We start from the raw sequence: 17147 nt of genomic DNA, 5'->3' as shown, positions 1-17147 counted from the left end.
AGAAACTCCGGATTTATGACCTACCCTCCCCCATTTCTCTTCGTAGCTCTTCTTTGAGGCTTTGTTACTCCTTCGATCCAAGTCCTCACCTTCCATCCTCACACTCACAGGCTGAATATAAGCTGTTTGGATGTGAATGTTATTTTGAAAGTCGACAGTAATGATTGAAAATTGTCGTTGAATATGGTCAGCATATCCATGAAGCGGACAATCGACTTTCTTATATATCCTGACAGCCACCTCAGGGTGAAAGTAAACCTTGTAGACAGATTGTGCCATAAATAGAGCATAATAGATTGTGAACAATGCATTTCAAATGCAAGGACAAACCAGAATTTCGCATGACAAAAGGATAGGAACCAGGGTTATTGTATCTTTCTGTCTTTGAAAGAGAAATGTACTTGCAAGGCTATTATAATTGACTTTTGTTTCCTTGAGACGAGTTCTCTTTATGCTCGGACTCAATGTTCTTGGTACTTTCGGCAGGTTTGTCACTCTCGAATCGTGTCTGTTTAATTCAAGAATCGCATCGAGACCGTTCTGCGTCAATTACTTCAGGAAGAAGTATGTGAGGAGTTCAACAGACCCCAAAGCCAGCTATTCCGAATGGATCGCAAACAGCGGGTGTTCTCCTCTTAGCCTTCGCCAATGGTTCGTCGACATCAACAGATCAGTGCAATCTTTAAACATCCAAATCCATTTCTGAGCAAAACTTTCCGTTATCTCGAAGCCGTACGAATCCCACGGGTCACACCAAATAATAAGACCTGGTCTACCGCTGGAGGGGCCACATTCACCCATCATATCATTGCAGAGCTCAGTATCGTCATAATCGTCCATTCTGCGCAACAGGGCATCGCGAACCGACGGCAGTGGCAAAGGATCAATCCACGGATGATGTGGAATGAGCTTCTGGAGTTCAGTAGGTCGCAGCGTCGGTGGCAAGGTAGCTAGGTCTAATTTCCATGGATTTTTCATGTTCCAAGGGGATAGAGTATCGTCATTTCCCATTTCTTCTGTGGACATTCCCATCGTCGCGATATTCGATATGACAGCACGGATGATATTGAACTGGGTCACTGAAAGAATCAGATCAGCAGTAGGGGAGCCTCGCGCCAGGCCTAGACAAAGGTTATCGTGCAATTTCTGGAGAATAGTATGGGCGCGCAAGTCTTTCTTTAAGATTTCTTTCTCCCTGCTTAACTTGGAAGAAGCTTTTTTCTTTGAAGTGGACACCTCCGTACTGCCGTCCCGGGCCTTTTTCAAAAAATCATCTGGCGCCGTGACAACCCACTTCCTCCGCGCAGATGGACCGCAAGCTTTCGGATTAGCTCGGTCCTCACTGGCTTTTCTTTGGCCTGGTATGACGGTCAGAGATGTGCTGAGATGGGAGGCTGTAGAGAACTGTACGATGGGCTCTTTGGTTCATGCGATTCTGCAGTCGCCTCCGTTCTGCAGCGCTGGATTGCTGCATCGCGCCTGTCTGAACGTTCCGATCTTCCGCCTTCGTAATGCAGCTTGAATATTGCCAAGCCAATTAGGTCGTTGGGCGCCCGTTGCAGAAGGAAGTTTCAGTTACAGCGGGCGGCTTGTTGGAGCAGTTGGAAGTCGGTGAGTTTGCAAGCTGGCAGTTGGTGTTGGCAAGTCGGAGTTTCAGCTGCGGCCGGAACTCGGCCGGATTTAAGCCCCAGCAGATTGCCCACATCATCATCACTACTTATTTAGTAACGGATCTGAGCCTCCTCCCGTCAAAGAAGCAATGTCTATGTACGCGTCTTCCATGGGTAATTGTATCAACTGACGGTCTGGATGCTGAACATGTTAGTATGCTATCTGTATTTAAAATTGTGCAGGTAATACGCTTGCAGAGAGGGATATCGGTGCCACGAGTCTGTGGATTTGTTATGCAGACTAAGCATTGGGTGCTTCATGTTGGTTAACAATGTACAGGAAATCTAAAAAACCGACAAAGAGCAGGCCTTCCAGAATTGGAGCTACCCAAGAAACAAAGGACCTTCTCAAGAGCCTTGCCGTAGAGCATTCAAAGGGTAGCCAGTCTATAGATCATGTGATTCCCGGAAAAGGAGCCGGTCTTATTCTGCTGCTTCACGGGCCTTCTGGGATTGGCAAAACCTTGACGGCGGAGAGTTTGGCCATGTTGACAGAAAAGCCACTATAAAATGTGAATATTTCGGACACAGGCTCCGAATCGGACATGGTTGAGCAAAACTACAATACCATTTTCCAAGTTGCGACTCGATGCATCCACCTCGTTCCAGCTATACGTGACACAGACGGAAGAGGTAGCTAAACGAGAAGGGTTGCAGTAGACTGGCTCTGTTGTCTGTCTATCGAATGGATGACAGCAGAGACTGCATAACTTGAACATTGGACTGCTTCCTGCGAGGAATGTGATTGGAAGCTCTACTTTGTTTGTCTCGCTATTACTATTCAAGTATTTTTCTATTAGTTTCTCTTGAGAAACTCTAACCCCTTGCTGAAATATATCTAGCATGATGGTGTAACAGCTAGCCTCCTTGCTTTCTCGGGCTTAACAGCGAGAGAATGAGCTTGCCAAAGATCACTGGCAGCCACAACGCAAGTAGATGTAAAATTACCAGCACCAATGGCCGAAACCAGAGAGTAATTTTCACATTCCAGACTCAAGAGTCAGCGTGAAAATGTCACTGAGGCTAACCCTTTCTGGGTTCTCAGCAGAATTTAGCATCCCACGACTTGTCTTGACCTTTCCAGTACCGAGCGAATTTGGGACTGCAGGCCGAGCAAGGGAACTGACGACGGATCTCGCAACTGTGTGGCTGGTGAGGAGCAGTGACGTATCGTGGAAGTGGAGTACACCCTGTATACGTGGCTAGCGTCCAAGCTTAGCTGCAACTGCAAGCTCCTTTCTGGGGGGAATCTGAATCGAAACCAAATGAACAGGCCCAACAGAACCATGGCAACTGCTCTTTCTAGCTTCCGTAGCTTTGGAGATCGGCACCAAGACAACTCCTATGATACTGCTCTCTGACTTTCACTTCCCGGCTCCATCGTTAAATTTGACGAGCAAAAGAAGCAAATCGTAATCTCCCCATGAGTGCAAATTGCCGATGAGAAACGGCAGCCGTGATACACATTGCAATATTGTTGCCTTGTACAACACTGTTCGGAAATACGAATTGGACTGGCTCATACTGGGTCAGGAATCGGTAGAAGCAGCAGCACGACGGTGTAATTATGATTTGTCAATTGTGACCCGTGGGCGGCGAAATATTGAGCGACTGAGCTTGAACCTAATTTCTCGCAGTTGATTAGTCTGCACCGCATGCGTTGATGTCGAGTCGGGCTGCAGACCCACTGTGACTGGCTGCTCACTGTGGGGAGACAGCGAACTATTGTCTGCCTGCAGATCCCAGATCTGATCAAGGAAACCCGTGTGGCGCAGTAGCCGATGATTGGGTTGCGATCGCCGATTCCTACTATTTCGTAGCGTATCCTGTAATTCGAATTCGGAAATTCGGGGCCAGCCACGACGTAACGTGGTCAATGGGCAGTTAATCGAAGCTGCAAGAAAAACAGGAAGTTTGCTTCTGCAGTCATCAATGATATCACACGCTTCCAGCGACGCTGGGCAAGATTAGGGAGCGGCAGACGTCAGGTAGAGACAGAGATAGATCGATGGGGGGGTCTTGATCGTGACGCAATGGAAACACGGAGCAGCCAGCCCTGGACCCAGCAATCTCTCACCAGTAACTACTCCGTGCTCCGTACAGAGTCATAGTTAGGTTATAACTCCGAGCGCAGCGCGTGTTAGCGTGGCGTGCTAAACTAGCACGACGATGGAGGCGTTGTATCAATTGATAGGTACCAATGACCGAAAAACAGGGGAGAGGCAGAGAGCAGAGAGACCATTGAAGACTAGAAGAAAGCTTGGACGAGAGGCGGTGGCCACTGTGGCAGTGACTGACTGGGAAGGTGCAGTCATCGCAGTGGCTCCTTCTTTATGCCAGTGTCTGCTGCTATATATTTCAATGTTGCCTGCCCGCTCCTTCTCCCCTCGCATGCCTCCCTTACCATTCGTATCATCATCATCATATTATTCTACCAATCCACAACTACCCAGCTCCTTCTCATACAGACACTCTCTTCCCCTCTAGAACAGCCGTCGTCACATCATGAAGGTCGCCGCTGTCTCCGCCGCTCTCCTCGCAGCTTCCGTGGCTGCCGACAGCATCTCCTCATGCGGGGTATGTTCTCTGCCTGCCCCATGCTTCTGTCTACATTTGTTCAGTCTTGGCTGACGATCCGCAGCAAATGTGCTATAACAACATGGTGGGCAAAGCCGAGGCCCTGGGATGCCCTGCCAATGATCTTGCCTGCCTTTGTACCAAAAGAGACTTCGACTACGGTATCCGTGACTGCACCGTTGAGGCTTGCCCCAACGACAACGTTCAGTCAGTCCAGGCCTATGGCCAATCCATGTGCGCCTCAGCTAGTAAGTTTCCCTGCTCAACGTTCTCAAAGCCGATGAGGTGTCTGACTTTGTTTCTTTTATTGTAGCTGCAAGTGGCGGTGCTTCTGGGACTGGTGGATCTGGTTCCGCTTCCACTGGTACTGCGACTGATACTGAGACTGCGACTGGGACTGAAACTGCGACTGGGACTGAAACTGCGACTGGGACTGAAACTGCGACTGGGACTGAAACTAGCACTGGATCGGTATGTTTTGATTGCCAATTAAAATGATACTTGCCCTAACATCGATCACAGGGAGCTGGCCCAACAGCTACCGATGCTACTTCGACGCCTTATACCACTGAACCTGTTCTGACAACAATCACCTCTGGCTCCGATGTCATTACTAGCACAGTAGGCAGCACTACCCTTTATACTGCCGCTGACAGTGCAGGTGCTAGTGGCTCTGGGGCCTCAACTCCGTACACTACCGAACCGGTTTTGACAACGGCAACCTCCGGATCTGAAACTCAGACCAACACCGTTGGTAGCACAACTCTTTACACCGCAGTCAGCGGCTCTGGCTCTGGCTCCGCTTCTGTTTCCAGTGGTGCTTCTCCTACCGACACTGCTTCCGGCAGTGCTGGTGCTTCTGGCACCGGTGGTGCCGGAGCCAGCGGTAGTTCTGGATCTTCTACCTCCGCCTCAGGTTCAGGTTCAGGTTCAGGCTCAGGCTCAGGCTCAGGTTCAGGCTCTGGTGCTCCCACTGCGTCTGGTGCAGGTGCCAGCAGCACTGGTGCTGCCCACCCAATGGCTACCATTGGCAGTGGAGCTGCCGGTGCCATTGGTCTTGCTGCTCTTCTCGTCCTCTAATTCAAATGCAATTGTATCTATGTTACGATTGTGCTTTGATCGACTTCAAACCCCCTATTCTATATCATGATCATGGCTGATGTTATTACGTTCCAATTCTCTTCACACAATAATGTTTAAATTCTATCACTCAACAAAGTCTACACAGTCATTCCTTCCCTTGACGACTGCCATGAAAGCACGGTTCCCAAACAGCGTCGACACAGTTTTGCTATAGTGACCTTTTGGCGGGTTATCTGGCCAATTGCCCTTGTATATAATAACGCTGACGGTCACGACACGAGCAGGCAGCTAGCTTCATGGACGAACCTCTCAGTTCGTAATCAAAATATTCCCCCCCAAAATGTCTCCCATTAAGTAAGCACGTGGAAGAACATATTGCAATGCTTTATGTGTAAATAATACATCAGTGAATTGATTGGTACACAATATCTATCCAAAACCTCCAGATGTCATTCACAATGGTTAGAGTAATGTTTAGTCCACTAACGAAATATGTACAAGACAGTGAACATTGAAACATTGAAAATATGAAACAATTAAAAAAATGAAAATCGTACAGATACACGAACACAAACCGTGCGCCGAGTATTGCATGGCCAGGATAAGATAACAGGACAGACTGATTAACACTGATAGACAATAACCCAAGGTCAACCATTATTAACAATGATCTTATACTCAAAAGTTCGAACACAAATGCTCCCTACCACTGAACACCATTCGAAATGAAACCAAGTAAAGAAAAGATTCAGACGAGATAAACAAAATATGAAAGAGACATATGATGGATCGTCATCTAGTAAGCTTGTCCATCGTAAGGATGTTTATCCTCGCCTCTGGCGGCGACGCCAAGAGCATCTAATTCTTTGTTGACGTCGAGCTGCGTTTGCGATCGAATGAACGAGCCACGGTCATCTCGCACCGGTTCGTAACGGAGATCCGGGTTCTTAGAGAAGATAGCGTAGCACGCGGATACCAGCACTAGGAGCAACAGAATAAGAGCGAATATGGCATTGTATAGCACAAGGATGACGCCCATCACGGAGTTGACAATTGCCTGTTACGAAGATGATTAGATACTTGAGAAGGAGAGAGCAAGAGCAGGGGCATAGAGAGACGACGAACCGGCTGATTGAAGACACTGGTGAACATAAGTAGAAACACGGCGTTGACGAAATACACCGCGAAAATGGCAATATTAAACGTGTTAGTTTTCTTATCCATCCATGGTCTAAAAATGGAGGCAAAGATGAGTGCTGTGGTTTCAATAATTAAAAGGCCGATAGCTTGCACGACACCAGAACCTTGCGCGAGTCCGATGAAGGCACCCTTGACGAAAATGTACACCAGGGTAGGGAAGACCCAGTAATAGGCGGTTGCTCGGTATGAAACGTACAAGAAACCCCACGTATGTAGGAACTTGGGGTTCGAGTATAGAATATAAGCCGGGTTCTGATGCATGGAAATGGATCGCTGGGCGAGGCGAAGCACCCGGAAGGCTGCCCAGAATAAGATAACAGTCATCGAAAGGATCATGAGGACAGCCAAAATAGCTTCTGCAACCGAATCGCGGCGGGTTAGTTCCCACAGGCACAGGACAACCATTTGAGGGTAGCCAATGAGAATCTGTCAAGTATTGATTAGCAAGTGTCAAGAAGGCGCAAAGCACGGCTTGACAGAATAATACTTACAAGTCGAAACAAAATGCCGCGCATCACGCTAGTCCACCCATTTCTGAAATCTGCGAATGTTTCCGCTCGCATCCACCTTAGCCGGACGGCAAGCTTGGTGAACAGCTTGAATAGAACGATCAAAAGAATGACCAGCATGAAGAAAACCGCTAGGAAAATCAACCCGGTCATGAAAATGTTAGTAGGCTCAATTTTCGCCCGAAATCCAACTCGGAGCATGCCCTTCAAAACCATCGAGTTTGAAGACGCAGAGTTGTCTCGCGCCGTGAGCGTGTGCAAAGCCCGCTTGGCAATTTTACCCAGTTCCAGAGATCGCTTTTGTACGCTAACGGATGTGATGGTCAGTGACTGGAGGACAAGAGACGGCGTTCCACCCGTTGCTTGCTGATACCACGTGCTGAGGGTTTGAAGAAATCCCACTCGAATAATGCCCATGCTCCATTGGAAGTTTTGCGTCCAAGCCTCAACGATGGGCGGCATGGTAACCGAGGTCATTCCGTACATGGCCTGGGCTTGGAAAAAACCGAAGAGGGATAGCGCATTTGCAGCAACATGCGCCGAAGTATTGGAAAACCCAAGTCCGGAAGCAATGGCCGACGCTGTTAATGCTAATCCAGCAACAACCGCTAGCGTCCATCCGACGGCTTTCTGGTAGACGGTTTTGCCATTAGACAGTTCTGCTTCCACACATGCGACCCTTCGTCCGACACTACTTGAGTTGATATAGATGCGAATTTTGCCGTCCAGATCAGGCACAGTATATGCCACAGCTGTTGTATTATAGTTAGCATTTCCTGGCAAAGGCAGTCATTGGACCAAAGAGCAAGACATACAAGGAATATTGCCGGCGACGTTACTCGGTACGCTGCTAGATGCCTTTAAATCAAGAGGCGCACCAGCTGTTTCAATAGGACAGAAATTTGTGGACAAAGATGTTTGGCCACCACAGGGGTCAATGTCGATAGGGTCGAGGTAATAGCCGTAGGCGATGACCTGGAGGGTCAGGGAGACATTACCAGTGACGGAAGCATTTGCGTTGATATTATATGATATTGTACTGTTTCCAGGGTAGTAAGTCACATCAAAAAGACTTGCAGTGATAAGAGAGTCATCCATGCAAGTCTCTAGCGATGTAGACTGCAGATACTCTTCGGCAGCACCGCATTGCAGATAGGAGAAGACTGCTAGCAGCGGGAGGCGAAAAAGCGAACGCATCGTAATATATTCTGCCAAGTGTTTGTTCCCTTATACCAATTTATATACGCCGGGGTTGGGTCGTCCTGTCTACCCTGTTTAACGCACCAAATGCAACGCCATCCACTATGTTGGTTACTCGGTCGATCTAACACTGCGCGAGGGGGCTCGGTATCCAAGGGGGTCGAGACTAGGGCGGGCTGCGACCGAGCGAGAGGCACCGATTGCAGAGAAAACGAAGCGAACGACGACAGCGGGACTGAACGAGCGAGAGGTTGGACTGAGTGAGGTTAAGGTTGAGAACTGAGAAGAGATCTCGACGCTAGCGTCTTCCGCGAGATGCCGTGGAGTTGAAGGTAGCCAGTAGATGTCGCGTTTTGCAGGAGCGATCCGGGGTTGGTGCAGGCCCAAAGTAGACACGGTGAGAGGTGGGTATCTAACAATAATTATATGTAAGGTCTTCACGGAAATAACATATGAACAGCATGAATGCAAGAATGTAACAACGCAATAATGTGAAGGGATCCGGTGATGATGCGACGCTGAGACAGTGCAACCAGGCGCGGGTGGGGCAGCCGGTGTGGCTGAGCATACAATGGCCAATCACCGGCCGTAGATCCCTGATGTCTCAGTGGACGAGTCACATGACCTGGCGTGGCCTAGATGACCAACAGTCCATGGCGTGGTTTCGAGTCATGCAAAGCTTTTTCTTTTATCTTATTGTAATTGTTTGGTCCAGCGATATTAATTTGTTCCTGCAGTTGTTGGCAGACAATAAACATTTTTGAGTATTTGTTCATTGGGCTCAAGCCACGGGTGAAGAATTCAATATGGCTGTCAAACTTGATATATTATTATAACACGCAGTACCTGTATGTTAAATTGCGAATGTTGAATTGATATTGAAGGTGACGTGAAAACACAACACCAACGACCTACTACATGTACATACACCTATCAATGATATTATTGAAGATTGCTTCGCATTAGTAACATTTGAAGTATCGCACGGGGACAAGGCCGATCTGGAGACTGGTGGACAGGTTGCAGCCAGCGGGCCCGATCTGCCGCCTTCCGCCAACTAACTTAATAATTATCATGGCTTAGTTAACTAATTAGTTATTCCTTCCTCCAGATCGTCTTTGTCGTGACCTGCCACCATCTTTGTCTCGCCTTTTTGCCTCGCTTCTCGATAACCGCGCGATCTCCCCGAGTGTCACAGAGTGCCACGATGGCCGTTGAAAGCTGATACAGCTTTGTTGCGACTGCACGCTGCAACTGCGGGGTGGCAGCTGGCCGTGCCCGAAAAGACAATTCAATAAACCTCTGGATTTTTTATATAGCTCAACTCAACCAACTCCCCCGCCCAGGCGGTAGCGACGCTAAGCAAAACCAAACACGGCACAATATGGAGAAACCTCCTGCCGTCGTCATCATCGCCCGGTGAGTCCTGCATGTGTCCTTGCTCTTGTACTCGCCGACCAGACGTGACTGATATTCCGCTGGCTAGCCACGGAGCGCGCATCGATGCCGTCGACAAGGAATGGCACTTGACTTCGCCCACACCCTACGACCCTCCTCTCACATACGGTGGATGGTTACAAGGGCGCGCTCTTGGGGCTCGTATTGCCAGCCTGTTGAGGGCGAGAGAAGAGTCCGTGCAGAATCATTCACCCACTGCAAGCAGCTCGACTACAACGCTCCAAGATGCGGTTGATTCCGGCCCAGAAGAACTGCACCAGAGAGTGCCGAAGAAAGTGCGGCAGCATAGGGTGGTCATCCATTCTTCCCCCTTCCTCCGCTGCGTCCAAACCTCGATTGCGATCAGTGCGGGCATGAGCCAGTATCACCGCGTTGAAAGGGAACGGCTCGGCGCCGAGGGTTCGCCGACGCCAGATATTTCATCTGAGGAGATATCGCCGTCCACAAGCCCATTCCGGTCGTCGACCCCAAATATGCTAGAGAGGCTAGCCAAGTCTGGGGACAAGGACAAGATAAACGGCCATGCGAAACAACCCAAGGCGGTCTCAAAGACCCGCCTGCGAATCGATGCCTTCCTAGGAGAATGGCTATCGCCAGACTACTATGATCAGATAACTCCCCCTCCAGGATCAGTGATGATGGTTGCGGGAGCAAAGGCAGACCTCTTGAGACGTGGTGAGGGTCTTCCGCGTGCCAATGACTCTGCTTTCCAGTCCCCCACCGGCCACTTTCCAGGTGGATGGAAAAATAGCTCGCTACCATCGTCACCTGCCACGGACAATGAAGAAGACAAGTTCCCAGGCATGGGTTCACTAGCCGATGCTTTGCCCCAGGTCGGCCGCTCAGGACACGATGATGGACTGCGCGGCGGACGATTGGTAAAAGGATTTACTATCCGTGATGTGTTGTCCCGAGCACATTCACACAATCATGAAGAATTTTTCGAAGGCTACATTCCTCCACTCCCATCCTATGCCATCTCACCGGCCGATTCAATTCCCGCCGGCTACGTTGCCCATGCAAGAGACGCCTGCGTTGATGTCGACTACCAGTGGGACAGTATGAGAGACCCACCGAATTGGGGAGATGGAGGAGAGTATGGTGAGGAATGGAGTGCGATGCATAAGCGCTTTCGGAATGGCCTTTTGAATCTACTGGATTGGTATGCCCATGAGAAACCACAGAGCCATGGACACCACCATCGGCATCATCATCATCACGAGGACGACGAAACAGACACAGTAGTGGTCCTTGTTACACATGGAGCTGGTTGTAATGCTCTGATTGGTGCACTGACAAATCAACCAGTCCTCATAGATGTGGCCATGGCTTCCCTCACAATGGCAGTACGCAAGGACGTCTTCAAAATCAAGGATTCAGACAACCAGCCAAGAAATAAGAAACAGGATGAGCAGGATGAACATACTCGTCAGGTGTCTGACATATCTGTTCTTGAAGCTTACGACTTATCTCTGATTGCATCAACGGAGCACCTCGATGTTACGTCCAACCCTCTTGCGATTCCTCAGCTCCCTCATCCTGGTCTTGAACGGTCCAGGTCGATTTCAGCATATCGGCATCGAGGTGACGGACGCCCAGTTCTTATTCCAAACAGCTACGAAATATCTACGCAACCCACCCGTAATCCTGGCTTACACCGGGCAGCTACAACGAATTCATCCCGCCATCATCGTTCTCGAGAAGGTTCTGGCTTGTGGGGATCGATGTCGTCTGAAGTTGACAAGGACAGTGTTCTAGAAGAAAAAGACAGCATGCCTTACTTCAGCCAGCCTGGATTGTCGGGCAGCAACCCAAATGAAATATCTCCTCAAACATCAATAAACGCGAAGCCGTCATCTTCGAAACCGCCACTAGAGGAAGTTAAATCACAGCGAGGACTTTGGAGTAGCGCAATTACCGCGCAGGAACGCGAACCAGCTACAAAGCGAAGATGGACCGTCAGCGAGCGTCGCTAGTACCGGTTGCTACGACGATACTCTACTCGTACGATCTTTAATGCCTCAATATATACCCTCCCAGCTTTCATATGTTTCTGAGCACTCAAAAATGCACGATACCTCTTTTGCATGTTATCACGACCATCTCGTCTCATTTCCAATTGACAGCATTGATTGCTGACTATTCCGGGCGTTTATTCTCATCTCTATTGCATTATTTCATTTTCCATAGGCTCCTCCATGTCCTACATGTGTTACTTCGTTTTATACTACCATATAGCATGCCAAAATGGCGACCCAAAATAGCGACCAGAATGCTCTAGATGAATTTCCTAAATACATCAATCGATCCCAAAGTATTTATCAACCATTTATCTTTATATCACTCATACCGCTCTAATACGTAAGAATTGGACAACCCAAACAACCTCAAATCGTCCCATCAGGGAGATTTTCTTTTCTGTAATCAACCGTTCTAGCCCTAACCAAGATTCTTCCTTCACGCCTCGGCGCGATTCCCCAGGTCCATGAGGGAGTGAACTCTTCTCCAGCATCTTCCACACAGCCACTGCTTTGCACACCTGCCAAGCGCATCCATTTCTTGAGTACCTTTCTTGCAAGACGCATGCGGTTCTCCTCTTCTGCAGGCGAGGTGGCTGTATAAGTGACATAGTTGGTTTCTTCGTGCGAAGAGATTAATATTTCCGGTTCCGAGTCTGATTCTGAATCTAATACATGCGGCGTGTTTGTCGCGGTCGAGTTCTCAGAGGAAGAAGGGTAGGAGTTCGATAGAGTGGCAGATAATATTGCCGAGGATGCTCTATTGTGTTGATGAGAATTATGGTGGGTATGACCCTGTTTATGCATGTTGTGATCGTGGTAACGACCGTATCGGCGCATTCTAGGGCGTTTCTGTTTGGTAACACTTATATTGTGTTCTTCTGTTGTGGTGGTGGTGGTGGTGGTGGTGGTGGTGGTCTTCCACAAATTATTGTCCTTTCTTTCAGCAGCTGGAGAAGGGGTTTTGACCCAGCCACCGCCAGTCTGTGCATGTAGACGGGAATGAACATCGTCCCAGTGGCGATGCAAAGACACACTCATCCGTCGCCATTTGCCCATTACTTTCAGGCTTAGGAAGTACTGTCTTAGAATGGCGGAAATCAGCATGCCGTTTTCTTCAGAGACTACCTCTTCGACCTCGCCGCCTTCCGACTGAACCAGTAAAGACGTATATCCATCTTTGCCGCGGCTCATGTACCCTCTGGTTGCGAGGGTGTATTTTCGTTCGTAGTCAATGGGTTCCCCGCCGACTTTTACCCAATTTACTCGACTGCCAGGTGGCCCCGAAGCGGTAAATTCGAATGTAATATTCGAAACTTGAGGAAACCGTCCTTCGAGGGCGGGTAACTGACTGACACCGTTTTCCAAGGCGTCAACAAGGTCCTTGCCTGATAGTTTCAGCACCACCACAGGATCTTCAAAGGGGAAGCAGTTCAATATGTCCTTTAGTCGTAGCAAGCCTGGCGGATAGACTTGATCGCCACGAATCGTGCCCGCAGCCATAATAGAACAGTCGGTGTTGTAGTAGAAGCGCATGAGATCACAAACAAAGTTGCCGAGATTTGACTCACGCGTGCGCACAGTAGTAAATCGCCCGTCTAAAGGCGAGGCCGTGTAGCCAACTGGTTTCTCTAGTTTTGATTGAAGCGCAGACGTGAGCTTTGTGACAAGCCTTTCCGAGTCAGGATCGATGGGAATCGATCTGACAATGTCTCTGCGGATGATATTAAAGTCCCAGCCAGTCTTAGGGTTGCGGTAAGCTTCTACATAGCTGAGTTGTTTGAAATCTGTACCTGAACGCAGCACGTGCACCCCGTTCACTATTGAATGCGCGTAGTAATGATCGTGTCCACCAAGGATGATATCAACTAAACCCGGCGGTATTCTCTCAGCCAGTTTGTTGTCATTTGGTTCACGTTGATGAGTTACTGCAATGACAATCTCTGCACCTTGTTTGCGCAATTCCGGTACTAGTTCCATGGCCGTTTTGGACGCCGATTTGTAGACCAGCCCTGGCGGTAGCGAATTAATCGTATCCAACCTGTTAAATTAGCATGCAGCCAAACACATGAATAACTCCCAGCGCAGAGAGAGGAGAGAATACCATTCCCGCTCCCCAAGTCCAATTACGCCCACCTTGATCCCGTTCGATGAAGTCAACATGACTGTTCTCTCACAATTCCCAAGTGGTACATCTTCCCCTAAAGCAGGATCAAGGACATTCGCCAGTAACCAAGGAAATTTGCATTGGCTGCGTAGATGTCTGAATTGAGCGACACCAAAATCTAAATCATGATTCTGTAAATGACATTCCCTACATGCATCAGCCAGGGTACCGCCCGTCCGCCTAGATTGCAACAGCAACATACACCCACGCAGGCAACGTCTGTTCCAGCATTATTGAGAAACGGCACCATATGCCGCCCCTTTGTCACGGAGCTTTCCAAGCTGGGATTAAACACGTCGCCGGAGAAAAAAGTTAATAGGTTCGGAAGAGAGGCGTATTGAGAGTCGGAGCGGTAGTGGTTGATGACTGACTGAAATCGCTGAACACCACCAACGGGGTCAGATGAGCCTGGTCTAGTTGGTGGTAATGGAAATCAAGATCAGCGCGACACGCAGATGAAACAGGCGTTTCAAACTCACTCGACATGGTACACGTCGTTGTAGTGTAGTAACCGCAGGTCCGGCGGCCCTTGTCTGCCAGATGAGTAAGTGACAGTCAGGCCATCGGACTCGGCTGGCAATGGCATTTTATGAAGCAGAGCCCAATGACGAACGACGGGGAGAGAGGGCTCTGCGTGAAAGCGTCTTCCTGCGGGGAAGATTGGCGGTCTGCGGGGAAGGGCGAACTACCCAGAGAGGATCGAATAGGCCAACGGTCGATGAGCACAGGAAAGAAGCCCAAGTACCACGCTGTACGCTGAGGATATCATCGAAAGTAGTGCCCAGGAGCAAACACACAGCAGCAAAGACAGACAGGCAGGCAAGTAGCATGGAGGCAAGTAGCATGGGATGGAGCTACCCGGAGACTGCCGCGCAACAATGGAGAAGCTGCAGCCAAGCCCAAACAGGCTAACAGCCATGGATGCCTGAGGCCGCGACAACAGCGATCTACAGAAAAACAGATTGATGAATAGCGGCTTGGTAGTGATATGTAATATGTAATATGTGATACGTGATACGTGATATGTGGTATTGAAGACTGCGAGCTCGGGTAAATTCAATCCAAAAGGAAGATATAATAGAGTACACAAATGCGGGTATACCCAAAACGACATGGTAGCACTCTTACTCAAACGCCAATATTTACCAAAACTACAGAAGAAGGTTGTGTTTGTATGCAGAGGAAAATAGTGGTAAAGCCCTCATCACGACCCAACCGCTTTGGCTCCCGTTAGATTCACGACACGGCTACCACCAGCTGCACTGGTGAGTGCTGGCTGGTCAAACGCACTTTGTGGTGCAATAACCCAGGCGGGTACGACGTTGCCATGTCTTTCCTGTTGACTGCTGATCGTTTGCCAAACGTTTGGAAAGCCCTTCGCCATGGCTCCAACGTGTTTAGCACCTGGAATCACAAACCGAGCGGGGTTATGTGTCAAATAACCACCAAGCAGGTTCTGGTTTATGAGAGAGGCAACAATGGACTCTAGATCGCGCAGTAGCCTCGACGTGTGCTCGATTTCAGAGTGATCGTTGGAATACGGCACCAGGTCACCTATGTTGCCCGCATATTCTTCGTCTTCGTGACCAGGGACACGCTGGCCGTCGGAATTTTCAACAAAAACTCCGTTCTGGTCATAATAACCAGGTGGATAAAGGTAATCCGCGTCGTCGGTCGCATCTCGAGAGGCGGATAGTGTCGAGGGAAAGTCTGTGATAACATCATAGTCACTGTCCCTGGAGGTATGAAGAGTGAAGACATCACTGAATCCATTCGTTTCAATCGACGAAAGGGTTGCGGCGCCGATATGGCCTGAATGCCGTGCCTGGATGAACCTGACGGCTGTTTCCAATTTGCTGAGATGAAGCATCGGTGGCGGGGACCGCTGGGCCGTCGGGTCGCCATGAAAGCCACCGTAAATAAAGACTTTGCGGATCAGAGATCGCCAGACAAGAAGCTCGCAACGATTGCGTATTTGATACAGTAACCCATTCTTAATGTACCACTCAGCGGTAGGAGAGCCTTGTCTAAAATGGTCGCGAAATGACAAGTAGTCACCGGAGCAGATGAGTTTGCACAGTGGAATGAATATTTGAGAAAGATCCCGAGCCTCGGGTTTTTGCAGTAGTGTTAGAGAAGGGAATCGACCCATGACGATATTACACGAGATGAGGTGGATTAGAATATGGCGCTTTTGCTGGTAACAATTGACGTGGCATTGCATATACGATTCCCACAGAGCCTTGTGGGCGAGGAAGAACTGGTTGTTTGAAAATAGGTATAGTCCGAGATAGTAGAGATAGGTCACTCGCTGCGCGGCTGGATAAAAGCTAAGGGGGGCCGATTGAGCGGAAATGCTTTTAAATATTGTATCTGCACCTCGGAGACTGCCGCACTATAGAATATCAACTTATTGTCCTCCGGAAAAAGCAGCACGAACCATATTACCCTATGTAGCAGCTTTAGACACTGGTTAACCATCAGATAAACACCTGCCCGCTTCCCTTCTGGTCTACCTTTTGTTCCCGTCGTGCCAACACGATCAGTCAGACACTTGATGAAACCCTCACGAACAACATTGGCGGCATCCTCAACCAAGTTCGACCTTTCGAATGCGTCTTGTGGTTCGTCCGCTCGTAGTTTGCGCAGCAACTCAGGATCATTTTCGAGCGCCATTGCCAGACCGGCGACAACCTGCGACAAATAAATGACAGTACGAAGAACGATGGCACCCATTTGGGAGTCTCCTAGAGCTTGCATGCATTGGCTGTAGTCGCGGAAGTTAGGATGGAATTTCAGGCCTCGCCAAAGACAAAATGGACTTACTACAACACTCCGTTCAAAGCTTTGTATGCTTCCAGCTGGTTTGAAATATTCCCATCCCGGAGATAAGCTAGGTAGGACCTGATGAATATCGGGAACGCTGGCCAAGTTGTTCCTTCTGTGGTCTTGGGAACAAGCGCCTCGCAGCGTTTCAACAAAGCCTCGTCGCCCGGCCCGGATGGATAGTTTGCCCGTAGCTCGATAGCCATGGCCCGGTATCCATCTCTCATGCGCTCAGGCAGGACTTGCAAGAGCTCGCGTAAATCATCACCCTGCCGATGAGCTACTACCTGCGAAATTCCCGACAGAAACTGGTCGAGCATGCTGGTGGCCATTGGCGGCACAGCCAGGGCACCGAACAAAGCGGCGCAATTATGAGGAGAAGGACTGGCACTAGAGAGTCGCGTGTAGATGGCAAGCAGCGTCGTAGAAAGACTCACGC

General features: G+C 49.2%; 6 protein-coding genes across 6 annotated transcripts; 2 read left to right on the top strand and 4 right to left on the bottom strand.

Moving 5' to 3' along the window:
- Positions 1–597: 597 nt before the first annotated feature.
- Positions 598–1152, bottom strand: BGW36DRAFT_287711 (uncharacterized protein; the record flags this gene model as incomplete). The annotated part of the gene is made up of 1 exon (XM_046210529.1): positions 598–1152. A coding segment is annotated over one exon (555 nt), but the record flags the coding sequence as incomplete, so codon positions are not given.
- Positions 1153–4262: 3110 nt separating this feature from the next.
- BGW36DRAFT_82480 (uncharacterized protein) lies at positions 4263–5530 on the top strand. The gene is made up of 3 exons (XM_046222617.1): positions 4263–4495; positions 4561–4718; positions 4770–5530. Exons 1-3 carry the CDS (start codon positions 4315–4317, stop codon positions 5325–5327), a joined length of 897 nt encoding a protein of 298 aa, XP_046076096.1. The 5' UTR covers positions 4263–4314; the 3' UTR covers positions 5328–5530.
- Positions 5531–5761: 231 nt separating this feature from the next.
- On the bottom strand, positions 5762–8719 carry BGW36DRAFT_333680 (putative flavin carrier protein 2 precursor). Its single transcript, XM_046212883.1, has 4 exons — positions 7855–8719; positions 7022–7791; positions 6456–6956; positions 5762–6387 (listed from the first exon to the last, which is right to left on the bottom strand). Exons 1-4 carry the CDS (start codon positions 8234–8236, stop codon positions 6127–6129), a joined length of 1914 nt encoding a protein of 637 aa, XP_046076095.1. The 5' UTR covers positions 8237–8719; the 3' UTR covers positions 5762–6126.
- Positions 8720–9623: 904 nt separating this feature from the next.
- On the top strand, positions 9624–11673 carry BGW36DRAFT_286994 (uncharacterized protein; the record flags this gene model as incomplete). The annotated part of the gene is made up of 2 exons (XM_046210470.1): positions 9624–9658; positions 9726–11673. 2 exons carry the CDS (start codon positions 9624–9626, stop codon positions 11671–11673), a joined length of 1983 nt encoding a protein of 660 aa, XP_046076094.1.
- Positions 11674–11878: 205 nt separating this feature from the next.
- On the bottom strand, positions 11879–14238 carry BGW36DRAFT_82439 (5'-nucleotidase). The gene is made up of 2 exons (XM_046222616.1): positions 13820–14238; positions 11879–13756 (listed from the first exon to the last, which is right to left on the bottom strand). Exons 1-2 carry the CDS (start codon positions 14080–14082, stop codon positions 12085–12087), a joined length of 1935 nt encoding a protein of 644 aa, XP_046076093.1. The 5' UTR covers positions 14083–14238; the 3' UTR covers positions 11879–12084.
- Positions 14239–14892: 654 nt separating this feature from the next.
- Positions 14893–17046, bottom strand: BGW36DRAFT_333671 (uncharacterized protein). The gene is made up of 3 exons (XM_046212882.1): positions 16709–17046; positions 16331–16649; positions 14893–16277 (listed from the first exon to the last, which is right to left on the bottom strand). Exons 1-3 carry the CDS (start codon positions 17038–17040, stop codon positions 15087–15089), a joined length of 1842 nt encoding a protein of 613 aa, XP_046076092.1. The 5' UTR covers positions 17041–17046; the 3' UTR covers positions 14893–15086.
- Between the last annotated feature and the right edge of the window lie 101 nt (positions 17047–17147).

Source organism: Talaromyces proteolyticus (genome assembly GCF_021365285.1).
Source record: "Talaromyces proteolyticus strain PMI_201 chromosome Unknown BGW36scaffold_2, whole genome shotgun sequence".
Lineage (NCBI taxonomy): Eukaryota > Fungi > Ascomycota > Eurotiomycetes > Eurotiales > Trichocomaceae > Talaromyces > Talaromyces proteolyticus.
The sequence above is the reverse complement of the archived record's forward strand: the minus strand, read 5'-3'. Positions and strand labels throughout refer to the sequence as shown.

Coding starts and splice junctions, on each gene's coding strand:
- BGW36DRAFT_82439 (XM_046222616.1), bottom strand. CDS start 14,082: ATGTTGCTGTTGCAATCTAGGCGGACGGGCGGTACCCTGGCTGATGCA. Junction 13,757..13,819: donor GGACTTGGGGAGCGGGAATG/GTATTCTCTCCT, acceptor CTAATTTAACAG/GTTGGATACGATTAATTCGC.
- BGW36DRAFT_82480 (XM_046222617.1), top strand. CDS start 4,315: ATGTGCTATAACAACATGGTGGGCAAAGCCGAGGCCCTGGGATGCCCT. Junction 4,496..4,560: donor ATCCATGTGCGCCTCAGCTA/GTAAGTTTCCCT, acceptor CTTTTATTGTAG/CTGCAAGTGGCGGTGCTTCT. Junction 4,719..4,769: donor CTGAAACTAGCACTGGATCG/GTATGTTTTGAT, acceptor CATCGATCACAG/GGAGCTGGCCCAACAGCTAC.
- BGW36DRAFT_333680 (XM_046212883.1), bottom strand. CDS start 8,236: ATGCGTTCGCTTTTTCGCCTCCCGCTGCTAGCAGTCTTCTCCTATCTG. Junction 6,957..7,021: donor GCGGCATTTTGTTTCGACTT/GTAAGTATTATT, acceptor AATACTTGACAG/ATTCTCATTGGCTACCCTCA. Junction 6,388..6,455: donor CCAGTGTCTTCAATCAGCCG/GTTCGTCGTCTC, acceptor TCTTCGTAACAG/GCAATTGTCAACTCCGTGAT.
- BGW36DRAFT_333671 (XM_046212882.1), bottom strand. CDS start 17,040: ATGGCCACCAGCATGCTCGACCAGTTTCTGTCGGGAATTTCGCAGGTA. Junction 16,650..16,708: donor GCTTTGAACGGAGTGTTGTA/GTAAGTCCATTT, acceptor CCGCGACTACAG/CCAATGCATGCAAGCTCTAG. Junction 16,278..16,330: donor GTCTAAAGCTGCTACATAGG/GTAATATGGTTC, acceptor GATATTCTATAG/TGCGGCAGTCTCCGAGGTGC.